Source organism: Notothenia rossii (genome assembly GCF_949606895.1).
Source record: "Notothenia rossii genome assembly, chromosome: 7".
Lineage (NCBI taxonomy): Eukaryota > Metazoa > Chordata > Actinopteri > Perciformes > Nototheniidae > Notothenia > Notothenia rossii.
The window spans coordinates 82,919,632-82,939,083 of record NC_136905.1 but is presented as its reverse complement, the minus strand read 5'-3'; the positions used below and the strand labels follow the sequence as shown (position 1 = coordinate 82,939,083).

Genomic DNA, 19,452 nt, shown 5'->3' with positions numbered 1-19,452 from the left:
ATCTTCTCCGCGAAACGAGGCTTTCACTTAGGGACCATCATCGAATGACTTTTACAATTACACAAGAAAACAAATATTTTTAATAAATCGACAGCGTCCCGATCGTGTGAATGTGAAGCAAATTCACTCAGCATACATTTCTTGAACACACCTCTTTTTATTGCATTTTAATACTTTAAATACGTTTTATTAATATTTGGATGGAAACATTTGCATATTTCTTCAATAACTGCTAGGTCATGTGACATAATGACTCAAAATCAGTGCTGGATCAAATAACTACATTTGGCTGCATAGGACACACCTCTTTTTATTGCATTTTAATACTCTAAATATGTTTTATATTAATATTTGTATGGGAAAATGAGCATATTGCTTCAATACCTTCCAGATTATGTGGCTTAATCACTCAAAATCAGTGCTGGGTCAAAGAACTACTCTTGCTGCATATGACACACCTCTTTTTGTTGCATTATGTCACGTAATCACTCAAAATCACTATCTGAATTTAATACTAGTCTTTGCACTATAGAGTGGTGCAGTGACGAGTCCTATAACCCGGAAGTGAGTCAGAATTTCTTCACTTCCTGTTCCCTCGTCTCAGAGCCAATGGGATCTCTCCCTAAGATTTTGGAGAATAGCTGGAAATAAGGTCTGTGGTTGAGACAAATTTAAGAGACGGATTACGTTTTGTTCTACGACATTAAATACATCAGCAGTGATTTCTGAAGAGTTTACTTGTCTGAAAAACGATGGTTGTTACCAAGTGGCTCAATAGGACTACAGAAGTTGTCGAGGACGTTGTACGTCATTACGCCAAACACGTAAACACTCCTCTAAGTTTGTTTGATCTGTTCTGCTTGAAAGCAAGTACCTGCCTCCTGCAAACTGTTCAAGCAAACGCTTCAACTCGTACCATTTAGAATCTGTATGTTTGAATATGGATCTTAAGTTGGCGTGACGTTGAAGTCGTGCTGCTGGACTCGGCTGTAGTTCCTTTATAGCATAACGTTAGCATTTAGCTTCTGGCCATTAGATTTATGATTATAAAATTAGGGTAGACATGTGGAGATTACCTGGCTGAACAAAACATGCATTTATCAAACAGCTTCGTTTTCCTCAGACCTTATTTCCAAAATCCTATGGAGAAATCCCATTGCTTTTTTGTCGAGGGAACGCATGTGCAGTTTATATCCGGGTCGGCCTTCAAAAAATACGTCATCCCCGCACCACTCTATTGACACACCTCTTTATATTGGATTCTAGTACAAGTTTCCTCTATTTAATATTAATATTGGTATGGAATATTCAGTTTCTTTTTTTAATGGCTCTCTGTCATGTGACCGAATGTCTTCAAATAACTTTCTGAATTGAATACTAGTCCGTACACAATAGACACAGTTCTTTAACCCTTGTGTGGTGTTCATATTTTTGTTATTCAGCCAGTGTTCGTGGGTCTGGTGGACCCGCTGCCTTTTTGGGTTTCAGTTCAACACAATCAAACTATCTTATGTTAAAATACTCAACAGATGTTTACTTCATCCCAAATACAAGCAATATAAACAGCATAAATGGTTAATATTTGCCATTTTACATTTGTAAGATCACATGTTTTAAACACAAAAATCACCAGCCTCAACGACTGCCGCCCAGTAGCACTCACCTCCATCATTATGAAGTGCTTTGAGCGGTTAGTCAAAACCTTAATCATCTCCTCTCTCCCTGACTCTCTGGACCCCCTGCAGTTTGCCTACAGAGCCAACAGGTCCACAGACGATGCCATAGCCCACACCATCCACACTGCCCTCTCACACCTGGACCAGAGGAACACATGTGATAATCCTGTTCATTGATTACAGTTCAGCATTCAACACCATTGTGCCCTCCAAGCTGGTCATCAAGCTCAGAGACCTTGGGCTCAACAGCGCCCCCTGTGACTGGATCCTGAACTTCCTAACGGGCAGACCCCAGGCAGTGCGGGTGGGAAACATCATATCCTCCACCCTGATCCTCAACAGCGGACCCCCTCAAGGCTGCGTGCTCAGCCCTCTCCTCTACTCCCTGTTCACTCACGACTGTGTGGCCACACACAGCTCCAACACCGTCGTGAAGTTTTCTGACGACACGACCGTCATTGGCCAGATCACTGACGGCAACGAGATGTCGTACAGAGAGGAGGTCGGAAACCTGACATCTTGGTGCCAGGATAACAACCTCCATCTCAACATCAGCAAAACCAAGGAGCTGATTGTGGATTACAGGAAGCAGCAGAGAGAGGGACACGCCCCCATCGCCATCGATGGGACTACGGTGGAGAGAGTCAGCAGCTTCAGGTTCCTCTGTGTCCACATCACTGAGGACCTGACATGGACTCTTCACTGAGGACCTGACATGGACTCTTCACACCACCACCATTACCAAAAAAGCTTGACAGCGGCTCTCCTTCCTCCGCAGGCTGAGGAGGTTCAACATGGACTCCAGGATACTCTGCGACTTCTAAAGGTGCACCAGAGAGAGCATCCTGGCCTTCCACAGGTGCTCCATAGAGAGGATCCTGACCTTCAGGTGCTCCATAGAGAGCATCCTGGCCTTCCACAGGTGCTCCATAGAGAGCATCCTGGCCTTCCACAGGTGCTCCATAGAGAGGATCCTGAACTTCTACAGGTTACCCTCTTACCTCATTCACACCAACGCAACTCCGGTTCAAGCTCCGTGCTAGAGCTTTTCACGTTCAGAGCCGGTTCTTCGGTTTAGCTCCGGCACTTTTCACACTGCCCAGAGTCCGACTTGTGCTGCGTCATTGCGTCATCGTTTGCGTCATGACGTAACCGTTTGCGTGCCTGCTTCATAAAGCCAAACCGCGCGGAAACCCCTCACAGCTGACACCGACAACAACAACAATGGCCGATTGTGCTCCAGCTTCCTCTGCACCTCTTTGGAAGACCAGATCCCCAGTAGGTAGCTGGTCTCTTCAGTGGACCACTGCTGCTTGTTAAGTTTCTTCATCGTTGTGTACAAACTGGATAAAATGCGGGCTTTTTGTTGTTCAGGAGTTGATCCCGCCCCCGCCCCTGCCCCCGCCTCGACGTAAGCGTGAAGTATGTGGTGCTTTTGCTCTGGCCTGACAATTTTTGGGTGCTTGAAATGAACCGAATTCCGGAGCTAAGAGGCTGCTCCGCTGCGGTGTGAAGAGGAAAACCCGGTGCTTTTCAAGCTCCAGCTCCGAACCGGCCCTGAAACACCGTTGGTGTGAATGAGGTAATAGAGTGCATCCTGACGTTCTACAGGTGAACCATAGAGAGCATCCTGACCTTCAGTCGCACCATAGAGAGGATCCTGACCTTCTACAGGTGATAGAGAGCATCCTGACCTTCTACAGGTGATAGAGAGGATCCTGACCTTCTACAGGTGATAGAGAGGATCCTGACCTTCTACAGGTGATAGAGAGCATCCTGACCTTCAGGTGATCCATAGAGAGCATCCTGACCTTCAGGTGCTCCATAGAGAGGATCCTGACCTACAGGTGCTCCATAGAGAGCATCCTGACCTTCAGGTGCTCCATAGAGAGCATCCTGACCTACAGGTGCTCCATAGAGAGCATCCTGACCTTCAGGTGCTCCATAGAGAGGATCCTGACCTTCTACAGGTGCTCCATAGAGAGCATCCTGACCTTCAGGTGCTCCATAGAGAGCATCCTGACCTTCAGGTGCTCCATAGAGAGCATCCTGACCTTCTACAGGTGCTCCATAGAGAGGATCCTGACCTTCTACAGGTGCTCCATAGAGAGGATCCTGACCTTCAGGTGCTCCATAGAGAGCATCCTGACCTTCTACAGGTGCTCCATAGAGAGCATCCTGACCTACAGGTGCTCCATAGAGAGGATCCTGACCTTCTACAGGTGCTCCATAGAGAGGATCCTGACCTACAGGTGCTCCATAGAGAGCATCCTGACCTACAGGTGCTCCATAGAGAGGATCCTGACCTTCAGGTGCTCCATAGAGAGCATCCTGACCTTCTACAGGTGCTCCATAGAGAGGATCCTGGCCTTCTACAGGTGCTCCATAGAGAGCATCCTGACCTACAGGTGCTCCATAGAGAGCATCCTGACCTTCAGGTGCTCCATAGAGAGCATCCTGACCTTCAGGTGCTCCATAGAGAGCATCCTGACCTACAGGTGCTCCATAGAGAGCATCCTGACCTACAGGTGCTCCATAGAGAGCATCCTGACCTTCTACAGGTGCTCCATATAGAGCATCCTGACCTTCAGGTGCTCCATAGAGAGCATCCTGACCTTCAGGTGCTCCATAGAGAGGATCCTGACCTTCTACAGGTGCTCCATAGAGAGCATCCTGACCTTCAGGTGCTCCATAGAGAGCATCCTGACCTTCAGGTGCTCCATAGAGAGCATCCTGACCTTCTACAGGTGCTCCATAGAGAGGATCCTGGCCTTCTACAGGTGCTCCATAGAGAGCATCCTGACCTTCAGGTGCTCCATAGAGAGCATCCTGACCTTCAGGTGCTCCATAGAGAGCATCCTGACCTTCTACAGGTGCTCCATAGAGAGGATCCTGGCCTTCTACAGGTGCTCCATAGAGAGGATCCTGACCTTCAGGTGCTCCATAGAGAGGATCCTGACCTTCAGGTGCTCCATAGAGAGCATCCTGACCTTCTACAGGTGCTCCATAGAGAGCATCCTGACCTTCTACAGGTGCTCCATAGAGAGCATCCTGACCTTCTACAGGTGCTCCATAGAGAGCATCCTGACCTTCTTCAGGTGCTCCATAGAGAGCATCCTGACCTTCTACAGGTGCTCCATAGAGAGGATCCTGACCTTCTACAGGTGCTCCATAGAGAGGATCCTGACCTTCTACAGGTGCTCCATAGAGAGCATCCTGACCTCCTACAGGTGCTCCATAGAGAGGATCCTGACCTTCTACAGGTGCTCCATAGAGAGCATCCTGACCTCCTACAGGTGCTCCATAGAGAGGATCCTGACCTTCTACAGGTGCTCCATAGAGAGCATCCTGACCTTCTACAGGTGCTCCATAGAGAGGATCCTGACCTTCTACAGGTGCTCCATAGAGAGCATCCTGACCTCCTACAGGTGCTCCATAGAGAGCATCCTGACCTTCAGGTGCTCCATAGAGAGCATCCTGACCTTCTACAGGTGCTCCATAGAGAGCATCCTGACCTACAGGTGCTCCATAGAGAGCATCCTGACCTTCAGGTGCTCCATAGAGAGGATCCTGACCTTCTACAGGTGCTCCATAGAGAGGATCCTGACCTTCTACAGGTGCTCCATAGAGAGCATATATGTATTCATGTGGAACCTACTTGCAGCAGGTCACCCTTGAAAAAGAGATCAATTATCTCACTGGGATTCACCTGCATAAATAAAGGTTTGAAATGAAATGAAACTGTAGCTATGTTCGTATGACAAAATAAAAACCTTGAACATTGATTAATGAATTAAAGTGCCACTTGTTGTTTTGCCCGCTGACCGGCTGGTCCTGTGGCTTGTCGGCAATCTAATCCTGTTCTTCAAGTCACTGTCAGACTCAGAATTCTCAGAAGCCTCTTCCTTCATCATCAAATGGTTCTCTCTCTTCCAAAATCATTTGCAAGGCCCTCAGAGCAGAGAATCTTTTGGCCATCTTGATCATTTGTGATAACACACACACACACACACACACACACACACACACACACACACACACACACACACACACACACACACACACACACACACACACACACACACAAACACACAATTTCCAAACTTTTGTTAGCCCCGAACACCCTGTATGTAATATAAATATATAGGTGGGGTACAGTGGGTGGTCATTGAAAATGTGTTCTGATATATGTTCTTCGCAGAAAATGAGCCAAGGCCATTGAGTGTGAGTTTGAACAAATCATTTATCATATAATTTTTCTTTAGATAAATAATGAATCATCATACAAGGTTTAATATTAATATTGGTATGGAAAATCCTGTTTATTTTTTCAATGGCTTCTCTGTCATGTGACAGAGAAGCCATTTTAGAAACCGGATCACATAATTTGATCTAAAAATGGTGCGCTTCAAAAAAGGCAAGAAAAAGAAAGCTTTAGACCTCTGGCAAGAAGCAGGAGGTAGAGATTTCATCACCAGGTCTTTCATTTCTCGTGGTTTTAGTGAAGTTAATGTTACACCTGAGCAGTGGTCCTCAGCTACACTTACGGTGTTTAAAAGCAATAACAAAGAGCATCTTACGTGGTTGAGGGTCATCTGGGGTAAAGACCGACGCGAAGTCCGTATTGAGGTGCTTCAAGCAGGTACTGTTAAAAAATTACTTTGATGAGCCCCAGAGCAGAGTCATGCACCGGGTCGAGTTTACCCGGCGGATCAGGGCCGGCTCTAGACAATTTGCAACCCTAGGCGAGATTTTAGCTGGCGCCCCCCCCCCAGCCAGAGAATCGTACAATAGACAAGATAAAGATCAATAGAGTATCCAAGGAATACGCAATAGAATGGGGGGTGGACGTCACATCCTCTAGGGGGGTCCGGGGGTATGCGCCCCCGGGAAGAAATGTTTGAAAATGTTTAAATAAAATGCTTCAATCTGGTGCACTTTGAGCAGAATTACTAGAGACTGATCTAGGGGGTACAATTCTAAACACCCATATGAAAAAGATTGGTTTACATTTTAATAATCAAATAAGTATGTGAACAAGTGTGTGACCCTAGATAACAAACTATCCTTTACTGCAAACATCTCTGCTACAACCCGCTGCTGCAGATACACTCTTTACAACATCAGGAGGATACGTCCCCAGCTGACCCAGAAAGAGACGCAGGTTCTGGTCCAGGCTCTCGTCATCTCACGCCTAGACTACTACAACTCCCTCCTGGCTGGTCTACCTGCATGTGCCATCCGACCTCTGCAGCTCATCCAGAATGCAGCGGCTCGTCTGGTCTTCAACCTTCCTAAATGTTCCCACACCACGCCGCTCCTCCGCTCCCTTCACTGGCTTCCAGTAACTGCTAGAATCCACTTCAAGACACTGGTACTTGCGTACCATGCTGTGAATGGATCTGGCCCTCCCTACATCCAGGACATGGTTAAACCGTACACCCCAGCACGTGCACTCCGCTCTGCATCAGCCAAACAGCTCGCTGCACCCGCAATGCGAGGGGGACCCAAGTTCCCATCAGCAGAAACACGTGGGTTTGCTATCCTGGCTCCAAAATGGTGGAATGAGCTCCCCATTGAAATCAGGACAGCAGAAAGCTTACACATCTTCTTCAGACTGAAAACTCATCTCTTTGGACTCCACTTCCAGAGATAGAATTACTAACAAAGCACTTATATACTAATAAAGGGCTGGCTTATCTAAAGCCAGTTGAGTAGCACTTGAAATGTTTGGCTCTATGAAACCTGATGTACTTATATGATTCTGTTTTCTTCAAGTTTGTATCTTGTTGGTCGAACGGACTTATTGTAAGTCGCTTTGGAGAAAAGCGTCAGCTAAATGTAATGTAACATAACCAATAACCTACCATAGCCAATAACAAATACATGTAACTTATTTTTGTTGTTCATCTTATTTTACATAGTTAACATTTATTTATTTATGCATTTTTTTTTATCTCTCCAGTTTTAAAGGATGTTTTCGGTTACTGTCCTATAGTATACATTGGAATGATTTCAAACTTGTTCATCCTAATAATTATAAAGGAGTGCCTTGGAAATATGTGTTTACATAAATTGTGACCAAACCGTTTGAGACCCACTGAGATAACTTAGACTAAAGTGAACTATCTAAACACTCAGAGTCCTTTACCTCACTGAGCTGTAGTTATCAGCCTCTCAGTCTGGCAGGAGAGCCCAGCTAGAAATGTTTGGTTCTAAAAACATTCTGAGAACGTCACAGTCATTGTTCTAGGAAGGTTTTCAGCGGAAAGTTTTTGTTTGGTTCCCAGAACGTTCTTCTGAAAGGTAGAATAACGTTCTCTAAAAACATTCTTAAAATGTTTTTGATAACATTGTTAGAACATTATGCCCTACTGTATTTTGGTTCCCAGAATGTTCTTCTGAAAGGTAGGATAACGTTCTCTAAAAACATTCTTAAAATGTTTTTGATAACATTGTTAGAACATTATGCCCTACTGTTCTTAAAACGTTTTCAGCCGCAAGTTAGATTTGTTATGTTGCCAGAATGTTATTATTTTAGAGAAGGATAACATGGTTTATGTTAAAGAAATTGTGCAAATGTTCTATGGTAACAATTTACTAAAATATGTTTACATTATTTGAACATAAAGACATAATACTCCTGTAATTGTTCAACTCAAAATTCCTGGGTAAGTGGACTGACCACTGAGGTCAATAGGATGATTATGATAGTTTACTCAACTATTGGAATTTGACTATTAACACATGTAAATGGATGACTCGGAATCAGCTGGTGAAAGTAACATTTGTTTATTAGAAAAGGGGAGCTGGGAGTGGAGGTTGGTTATGGCGGCAGTGGGAAACAGTTGTTCCAGGGTGGGTGGAGAGGCCTGGCTGGTCTTGGGAGTGTGGAAGGCCTCGGATTCCTCCTGGGAGAGACACAAAAATGAGTGTGAGGGAAAAGCAGGCAAAGTTGTCAAAGAATATGCTGGTAAAAAGCTAGAGCGGCACGCAACAAACCGTTCACGGCAAGAATCCGGCAGGGAATGAGTGCAGGCTGCAGGCTTTCATAGTGTGGCTGACGAGCAGGTTGCAGGTGTGGTTGATTGGAGATTGCTCCCAGCTGTGTAGAGCAGACCAGCAGGCAGAGAGAGAGACACACAGTAGAAACAAACACATACAAACACTGACAGGGGTTTCAGGGACGGGCAGTGATAGTCGGTCCGTTCTTCTATATGTCTGTCTTTGGTTTTCTAAGTGTTATTCGATCCATATGACAATAGAGATATGTGCATAAACAACAAAAACACTTGGGGTATAATGTTTGAACAATGTTATCACCAAACATTTTAAGAAGGTTCTTAGAGAACGTTATCCTACCTTTCAGAAGTACATTCTAGGAACCAAAATAAAACTTGTCGATGAAACCATTCCTAGAACAATGAATGGTAACATTCTCAAAATGTTTTTAGAACCAACAATGTCTAGCTGGGAACTCAGACATGTCTACGCAAACACGCAATATCATGAATTACCTGCTTGTTTTTTTCTAAAAAGGAAAATATGGTGACATCAGATTTATTTTAAACATCCTTTTCAAACAAATGCAACAACTTTGTTTTTTAAAGCGCACTACAAATAAATCTGACGTTGACCATGACCCTGTTAATATTTCGCATCACAGGAACATTTGATAAAAAAAGAATAACCTCCTGAAAACATTATCCAAATGTTGCTTTCAAAATGTTCTTCTTTGGTTATCATGTAACATTGAGGGAATGTTCTATAAAAGAACATCTTTAATGTGTTACCCCAACAACGTCCAAAACACATCCTTAGAATGTTGGAGGCAAAACGTTCCACCTTTGTTGACTTATCACATTAAAGGAACACTTTATAAAAAAACACTTTGTCATCTCAGGCCTCAATAACCTCCTGAAAACATTTTCAGAATGTTGTTTGGAGAATGTTCTTTATTTGTTATCATGTAACATTGAGGGAACGTTTTATAAAGAACATCTTTAATGTGTTACCCAACAACGTCCAAAACACGTCCTTAGAATGTTGCGGTTAAAACGTTATGTCTTAGTTAACCTTAAACCTTATAGGAACATTATTTGAAACTAGAGAATGCAATTCCTGAAGAAATCGCTAGTGGGAAGGCTTTTTGCTGAAAAGCTGACGCTAAACTGCTATGCTGAAATGTAATGTGTAAGAAGAAACTGAAGCATTTAGATTGAAATTATACATCATGAACACTGGGGGCTTGAATGTGTGATGAGAGAAGAAAAGAAATTAAAAAGGCTTGGAAAAGCAGCAGAATATTTGAACTGCAAACTTCTGAACTAACTTGATGGCGAATGATCTGTCGCCATGGCAAAGGCACTTGATGACACCCCATAATACGCTTAGATGCGTTGATGGATGCATCGTTACCAAACCTGTGAAGTTTTGGGGCGTTTGGAGCAGTTTCACTGAAGTTATGAGAAAACCGTGTTTCAAGGCGAGCATTGTGTTGCCATGGCAATGGCATTTGAAGACATCTCATAACTGTCCCGTAGATGTCTTCACGGCTGGACTGTTAGCACACATGTGAAGTTTGAGCACTTTTTGAACATTTTTATAGGAGTTATAGCGACATCATGTTTTATGGCGAGGGATGCGTTTCCATGGAAACGGCATATGGTGAGGTCTCAGATTTGGCGTAGAGCTGTTGAAGCACGGACCGGTGATATACCAGTGAAGATTGGGGGACGATTGGACCGTGTCCATTGGACTTATAGTGACATCATGTTTTATGGCGAGGGATGCGTTTCCATGGAAACGGCATATGGTGAGATCTCAGATTTGACGTAGAGCTGTTGAGGCATGGACCGGTGATATACAAGTGAAGATTGGGGGACGATTGGACTGTGTCGATTGGACTTACAGCGACATCCTGTTTCATGGCGAGTTGTCTGTCGCCATGGCAACGGCATTTGATGACACCCCATACTACGCTTAGATGCGTTGATGGCTGCATCGTTACCAAACCTGTGAAGTTCTAGGCTGTTTGGAGTATTTTCACTGAAGTTATGAGAAAACCGTGTTTCAAGGCGAGCATTGTGTTGCCATGGCAACGGCATTTGAAGATATCTCAAAACAGTCCCGTAGATGTCTTCACGGCTGGACTGTTAGCACACTGCTATCTGAAGTCTGCTGCTCTGAGCATGTCAGTTGGAGTGATGACATCATCGTGTTCCATTACACAGGTTTTTATAGTTGAGCTAACGAGCTCTGTAGAGATCAAAGGCTTCATTGTTCTGAATGAGAGATAAACCTCTTACATGTGAACGTTTTGTGGAAGAACCGTAACAGATATCTGTGAAATTTCAAAACGTGAAGCATGTCAAGGAAGTTGAGTATCTGAAGTGTAATTTTTGTGTAGTTTCGGGTTAATAATGTGGCCTTTTTGGCAGTTTAACTAAAGGTGTGCGGCTGCTGCTGTGAGGAAATATCTGCCTGAAATTACAATGGGCTTTAATTGAAACATGTTGAACGTTTGTCACTTCATGCCCTCAAGAGGCATTTTGTTTAATTATTTTTTGCTTAATTATTTGTCATTTTTCAAGCTACGGGATGTTTTCCTACGTTTGTCATGAAAAATTATGTCTCAGGAATGTAGGGTTTGGGAATTATGGCAGTTTAAAAAATATATATGAAGTCAAATTTCAAACTGTCCTCCACTCTAACTCTGACATCACGCACTCTGCCTTAACGAGCTGCGCAATGTTAAAGTTCAAATGTTAAAAATGTGATGACTTATGGGATGTATCTCTGGAATTATGAAAGTTATGAATGAGAAAAGTAATAGCCATCGATTCGCGACCGAGCTGAACGTTTTGATGTTTGAACGGAGTTTCTGCGATGTTCAATGCGGGAGAAGAAGCGCGGCAAAATAAGTCGGCGGAATAATAAACTTTTCGTGCGTAAAAGAACATTTAGTGGGAATGCTGTTAACAGCATTCCCACTAAATAATAAACATCCTAAAAAGGTTATTTGAACATCAGATTAAAACGTTTCTTTAAAACATTATTAGAACCTGTAGGTAATGTTAGCCAAAGTTGTGAGAACGTTCCTCTGTAGCTGGGATACTTCTGAACCAGACTTTCTTTTTCCAATATATATAATATGTTGTACTTATTTGTATGAATGCTGCATAATATCACCAGTAACTATTAAAGAATATCATAACACAGTATGTTTGTATCTGTGTGTGTGTGTGTCGTGTTCATACAGTCTGATTGTTCTGATGCACCCAGGTTTACTCACCTACAGAAAAAGGACCCTCTGCTCTACATGACCTACAAATAATAATCAGAGTAATAATGGTAAAGTATTTTCTAACTCAAATTGAAATAGACCAGTTAAGTTTGAAAGTAATTAAACAAAGGTATTGTGTGTTATTTTCTTCTTTTAGATCAGTTTTAAAACACGGCAGCCACGCATCACAATAAAGCAAGCGCACAAAGAAAACGTACACACAGATGTTAATCATTTAATATTTATTGTCAAAATTAAATGTACATTAAAACAATTATAAAATATACTAGAAAAATTAAATAATAAAAATACACTTTTTTATACATTTTAATGTATTTTTTTATAATACAATAACATAATAAAAACAAACTTGAAAAAGAATATATAATAGCAATTTAAAATAAAGAAAAAAAGAAATAACACATACAAATATATATATATAAAACACAAGAAGGTGATACAAATTAATGTGATTACTAAATAATTTTTTTATTCAAAATTAGCAAAAGAAAAGACTATCAAAACTAATTGTAACAATAACATAAAAAAACGAATAAATGCTATTTTTTATAAACCCAAAGCATTTTCTTCATAACTTCAAAGAAATTAAGTCAGGGGCGGATTTACCGGGGTGGCATGGGGTGGCAACTGCCACCCTAAAAAACAGCCTTGCCACCCCAGTTGGCCCCCCAGTTGGCACCCCAGTTGGCACCCCAGTTGGCAGCTTTGTTTTGCAATAAAAGTTGTGGCTCATCTGACATTTATGAGAGAAAATCCCTAATGTCCGAGTGCAAGTGAATGCAGCACAAGATGCTTTAAACCTTTTAAGAATAGTAGGGCATAATGTTCGAACAATATTATCAAAAACATCTGAAGAAGGTCATCACAAAATATTTTTAAAATGTTTTTTGAGAACGTTATCCTACCTTTCAGAAGAGCATTCTGGGAACAAAAATAAAACGTCCAGCTGAAAACGTTTTAAGAACAGTAGGGCATAATGTTCAAACAATGTTATCAAAAACATCTTAACAAAGTTACACCAAACATTTTAGGAATGTTTTTAGAGAACGTTATCCTACCTTTCAGAAGAACATTCTGGGAACCAAAAGAAAACTTCCCGCTGAAAACATTCCTAGAAGAGTGAATGGTAACATTCTCAGAATGTTTTTAGAACCAAACATTTCTAGCTGGGTATGAATTAAATGTAATAATTATAAGATTAACATACATTAACCATGATTTCACCTCACCACCGCTAGGTGTGTTTTGGGGGGGTACCTGGATCCCACTCTCAGTGAGGGAGCAGCAATTTGATTGGCTGACGTCGAGAGAAGTGAACGTGATGGAGAATATGGTTTAACCGAGGCCTGGATGTAGGAAGGAGCTGATCCTTATACAGAACCAGAAAGATACAGAGATCCGGCCCTCTTTGAAAAAAGTTTGCACACGCCTGCTTTACATCATAGGTATAATGATCCTGTTTATCTCTACCTTTTCTGATCCACTGTCACACACAACTTCAGTGGTAATATATGCACTACACCCACAGTGCCAATGTATGGAAACATCCTATCAGTGAAAGTGTGTGTGAAGGTGTGTATGTGTGTGTTAGTGTCAGGATCAGAGAACGACAACTTTCCTCTGTTCCAGTCCAGACTCACTCTGACCCTCTGGAGCTTCTTCTTCAGGCGGAGAGCAGTTTCTGGAACTGATGGTGACCATGCTGAGTATTTACCTTTACAGAAACATATTCTCCATAATCCAGAAAGTATGACTCCCTTCCTCTGGACAGACTCTGCTAACACACCCAGAAACCAGAATGTACTGCCTGTAACCTGGACATCCCAGCTGTGAGTCCCTGAGTTAAAGCCCTCAGAGCCCAGGACAGAGGGGTATTTATCAAACCTCTCTGGATTATCAGGAAGTCTCCATCCTCCCCGTGTCACACTGGTCAGATCTTGAGACAGGAAGATTCTTGGATTAGCAGTGTTTGGGTCCAGGATGAGAGGAGAGTAGGACACCATGTCCTTCATCTTGCTCCAGATATTGAAGCTGAGGTTGCCCAGGTGTTTGGCCTGGTCTATCAGAGCTCCTGAGGGCAGCTGTGGAGCCTCCAGCAGGGGGCGCTGCAGCCTCTCCACTGCAGCCTTGTAGCTGTGCAGGAAGGAGACGTCTTTAGCTCTCAGCTCCTCCTCTGTGGCTCTGACTGTGTGTGAAAGAGCTGCTATCTCTCTGCTCACAGCCACCATCTTCTCCTCCATCATCCTCCTCTTCTGCCACTCTTCCTTCCTCAGTACAGCCATCCTGGCCTCCTCTTCCTCTTCTAGAAACTGGTGAAGCTTCTTAAACTGCTCCTTAATCTGCGTCTCTGTGTGTTGAGCCTGGACCTTCATGTGTCCTGCTGTTTGAGCAAACTTCACTTTAACTTCTTCAAAGAGCTTCAGTTTCTTCTTTAAGGGCTGCAGTGATTTCCGGAGCTTCTCTCTGAGATCCTTGGCAGCTTCATCAATGGGTCTGAATCTGTGTTTTTTGTGTGTTTTTGAATCTCTGCAGACGACACACACTGGCTGCTGATGGTCCAGACAGAAGAGTCTGAGCTTCTCAGAGTGCAAGCTGCAGACAGCCTCTGGAGGTGTCTGACCTCTCTCCAGTGAGAAGGTCTCACACAGGTTCTTTAAAGACAGATTACGAGGGGGATTTCTACTTGAAGATTGTGTCCTACAAACTGGACAATCCTTTACTTCTTTCCCCGCCCACCAGGCCTGCAGACAGGCTTTACAGAAGCTGTGGCAGCAGGACAGGATGACAGGATCTCTAAAGACGTCCTGACAGACCGGACAGCAGAGATCTTCCTCTAACCTGGAAGCCATGTTGTCTCTGAGTGAAGCTGAAACACACGAGGCAGGAAGTTCAGTCAGTCACGGCTCCCCTCCCCCTCCTCTACTGACTTCACTGAAATTCACTTTGAGTGATGTTTGGAGACTCACCTTCAGGGGGTGGAGGGTCCGCAGGTTGACGCAGCAGTCTTGTAGTTTCCACTTTTCTCTCCTGTAGCTGAACTCAGAGGAAGCTGTTAGTTTGGTCTGAAGGTGAATCTGATCGTCAGTTTTTCAGTCCGTCTGTCTCTCTGCAGTGAGGAAGAAGAACAAACTGTTTCCTGGTTTCACTTCTCAGTGAGTCAGTGAGTGAGGAGCTCTGTCTGACATCCTCTGCTGAACTCTGTTTCCTCTCATGTAACTCAGGGAGTGTCTCAGTCCAAAGGGCTGATTCATGGTATAAAGGTTGTAATGGAGGAGTTATAAGTATGTGGCACCCCAGCTAGCGGGGAACGTTCTCACAACTTTGGCTAACATTACCTACAGGTTCTAATAATGTTTTAAAGAAACGTTTTAATCGGATGTTCAAAGAACCTTTTTAGGATGTTTATTTTTTCAAATAATGTTCCCATAAGGTTTAAGGCAAGACATAACGTTTTAACTGCAACATTCAGAGGATCTTTTGAGGATGTTATTAAGGTCTGAGATGACAGAAAGTTTTTTATAAAATGTTCCTTTCATGTGATGTGTTAACAAAGGTGGAACGTTTTGCATGCAACATTCTAAGGACGTGTTTTGGACGTTGTTGGGTAACACATTAAAGATGTTCTTTATAAAACGTTCCCTCAATGTTACATGATAACAAATGAAGAACATTCTCCAAGAAACATTCTGAAAATGTTTTCAGGAGGTTATTCTTTTTTTATAAAACGTTCCTGTGATGGCAAATATTAACACGGTCATGGTCATCGTCAGATTTATTTCTAAAGCGCTTTAAAAAACAAACTTGTTGCGTTTGTTTGAAAAGGATGTTTTAAAAAAAATCTGATGTCACCACATTTTCCTTTTGAAAAAAACAAACAAGCACTTAATTCATGATGAGCTGTAAGCAGATATTGCATGTTTGCGTGGCATGTGTGAGTTCCCAGCTAGAAATGTTTGTTACCATTCGTTGTTCTCGGAATGTTTTCAGCGGGACATTTTATTTTGGTTCCCAGAATGTTCTTCTGAAAGGTAGGATAACATTCTTTAAAAACATTCTTGAAATGTTTGGTGATAACCTTCTTAAGATGTTTTTGATAACCTTCTTAAGATGTGGTTGATAACATTGTTAGAACATTATGCCCTACTATTCTTAAAACGTTTTCAGCGGGAAGTTTGATTTTGGTTCCTAGAATGTTCTTCTGAAAGGTAGGATAATGTTCTCTAAAAACATTCTTAACATTTTTGGTGATAACATTCTTAAGATGTATGAGCGCATTGAGACAATGAATAGGACGTATAAAAACTTATAATCACACTAAGGTATGTAGGCCCACAGTATTCATAATATCATTTGTGTAAAATATCCAAAAATAATCACACTTTTTTCTGACTATAAAGGTCGTGTCTCGTATGTAGGTTCTAACTGTTTTGGATACAAATCGTTAATGCACCCTTCAGATTTGAGACCAACAGACATATAGAAGAACGGACCAACTGTCACTGCCCGTCCCTGAAACCCCTGTCAGTGTTTGTATGTGTTTCTTTCTACTGTGTGTCTCTCTCTCTGCCTGCTGGTCTGCTCTACACGGCTGGGAGCAATCTCCAATCAACCACACCTGCAACCTTCTCGTCAGCCACACTATGAAAGCCTGCAGCCTGCACTCATTCCCTGCCGGATTGTTGCCGTGAACGGTTTGTTGCGTGCCGCTCTAGCTTTTTACCAGCATATTCTTTGACAACTTTGCCTGCTTTTCCCTCACACTCATTTTTGTGTCTCTCCCAGGAGGAATCCGAGGCCTTCCACACTCCCAAGACCAGCCAGGCCTCTCTACCCACCCTGGAACAACTGTTTCCCACTGCCGCCATATCCAACCTCCACTCCCAGCTCCCCTTTTCTAATAAACAAATGTTACTTTCACCAGCTGAGTCTGATTCTGGGTCCCCTCCAGTACATCTGACACCGACAGTGACTTGTACTAGCTGCTGGTCGCATATATAAAAAAAAGAAAAGACTTTTGATAAATCAAAACGATAAAGCACGTTGTCATACTCTAAAATAATAACATTCTATTAAAAAAGTCTAACTTGCAGCTGAAAACGTTTTAAGAATAGTAGGGCATAATGTTCTAACAATGTTATCAAAAACATTTCAAGAAGGTTATTACCAAGCATTTTAAGAACGTTTTTAGAGAACGTCATCCTACCTTTCAGAAGAACATTCTGGGAACCAAAATAAAATGTCCAGCTGAACATTTTTTAAGAATAGGAGGGCATAATGTTCTAACAATGTTATCACCAAACATTTTAAGAATGTTTTTAGAGAACGTTATCCTACCTTTCAAAAGAACGTTCTGGGAACCAAAAGAAAACTTCCCGCTGAAAACATTCCTGGAACAATGAATGTAACATTCTCAGAATGTTTTTAGAACCAAAAGTTTCTAGCTGGGACATCTGTTTAAAAATGTGAACCCATTTAACTCTAGGAAACTGTCCCCACCAAAGCTGAATGATATTCCGGGCATTTATCAAACCATGACGTTATGGAACATGAACTCTTTTAAAGAAATGTGTTCAGTGCAATAAAATAAAAGACTCCTTCAAGATTAAGATTCAGATCACTTTGATCACAGCGCTTTTCCAGTTCTGGCTCCGTGCTGGAGCTTTTCTGGTTCAGAACCGTTTTTTCTTTTCAGCTCCCGTTTTGTTCACACCGCTCAGAGCCCGACTGGTGCTGCCGCTGCTGCGTCATGACGTCACCATTTACGTCGCTGATTTTCTCCCCAATGGCGCAAACTACAACAACAACAACGGGGGACTGCATCGGGTCGATGATCGTGTTGCTTTAATCATACGAAGCCAGATTAAATTAAATAACGACTTCTCCAACCTTATACTTTTCTCCAGAGTGCCTAGGTTCATTGTTTATTAATGTGTTTCAGCGGTTTCTCTGGTTTAAAATGGGTGATGTTAGCATAGCAACCGAAGCTAAACTGACTATAACTTGACTACTTGTTGTTGCTATCCTATTGTGCCATAAGCCGTTTTCTACAGGCAAATTTTACCGGCGTATTTTTCATTATGATTCTACTTGTGATAGTCGGACATGACAACCTGTTCAGCCCATGTATTGATTCCATCCGATAGCTGCATAATACAAAACAAAACGTCTGCCTCTCTCCACAATGATCAATAACAGTGAACGGATGGTCAAAGTAAGGTGCAAATAAACAGAATCACAAGAAGCCTGGTTAGTGTTGCCTGACTTTATAAAGAGTGGTTTTTTTTTTACAAGTGTGTGGTTGCCTTCTAGGCACTTTGCTCAGCACTGCTGCTTGTTAAAACTTTAATTTGCCGTACTCGCCTTTAACTGTTAGCTAACCTGAGGCCCATGGGGCACTGAGTACAGATCGCGTTCACACCGGAGTACTTCCCTGAGGGAAGACTACGCAAATGAAGCCGCTGACGTCACTTCTTCGTCTTCTGCTTTAGGTTTACTGGCAGGCCGCAAACCACTTCACGGCGTATACTGCCACCCGAAGTCCCAGACCGGAAGTCCCCGGCCGGAAGTCCTCGGAGTTGAGGAATGGCTTCAGTAGAAGCTGCCGGGAGTCCCAGCAGCTTCTACTGAAGCCTCCGAGTAAATCGCCAGAACGCCGACACCTCCTAATCTCCACCTCTCCCATATTTTCTTTTGTGCTGCCATAAATTAGTCTCTCTGCACTTGTGCGCTGGGCTAATGCTAATGCTAATAACGCTAATGCGAGGATAATAAAATGGTGTCTCTACAAAACATTTCAGAGTTTTATGGGGCGTTGTTTTTTTCCCCCAGGAGAGTACCACCTCTCTAGCAGGCACTAAACATGGGGCTAAAAGTGCCCCGAACCAAGTGCACTTTTTGGTGTGAACGCAACGGGCACTGGCAGTAACGGAACTAAACTGGAAAAGTACGGGGGAAAGTACTCCGGTGTGAACGCGGCTAAGGGGAGCACGTCTTTAACCCGACACCGTTGCAATGAATTGACATCTGACAAATCACGGCTTTGATACGGCCACTAGTGCAGGCGAAGAGATATCGGTGAAAAGACAGTTTCAGTCCGGCGCAAGCAAGAGGGAGAAAAAAAAAAACATGAAGAAACTAGAGCATCACTCGAAGGTGGGTTATTGTATGAGTCAAATGTACAACTTGCGAATGTTGTATAAGTCAAATGTCAAACTTTTGCGAATTGCGATATTAAAACATCAGCTGCAATTCACCACATGAAGAAGGCAGTCTCTGCATAGCATAGAGGCTAATGGAGATGCAGTTATTTGCAGCATTCTTTATTTAACATTCATTCAAGTATGTTATGCATTTGATCTGCTAATGTACAGGAGGAAGAGTGATAAACCGTCTGTCTAGTTGGCTTATTGGCTTATAAAGTTTACAGCCTAAAAAACATGGAGCATTTTTTCCCCTTTTATTCATTTTTAT

General features: G+C 42.8%; 1 protein-coding gene across 1 annotated transcript; it reads right to left on the bottom strand.

Moving 5' to 3' along the window:
• Nucleotides 1-12,413: 12,413 nt before the first annotated feature.
• Nucleotides 12,414-15,922, bottom strand: LOC307013799 (E3 ubiquitin-protein ligase TRIM35-like). Its single transcript, XM_079641345.1, has 2 exons — nt 14,949-15,922; nt 12,414-14,848 (listed from the first exon to the last, which is right to left on the bottom strand). Exon 2 carries the CDS (start codon nt 14,829-14,831, stop codon nt 13,449-13,451), a length of 1,383 nt encoding a protein of 460 aa, XP_079497471.1. The 5' UTR covers nt 14,832-14,848; nt 14,949-15,922; the 3' UTR covers nt 12,414-13,448.
• Between the last annotated feature and the right edge of the window lie 3,530 nt (nt 15,923-19,452).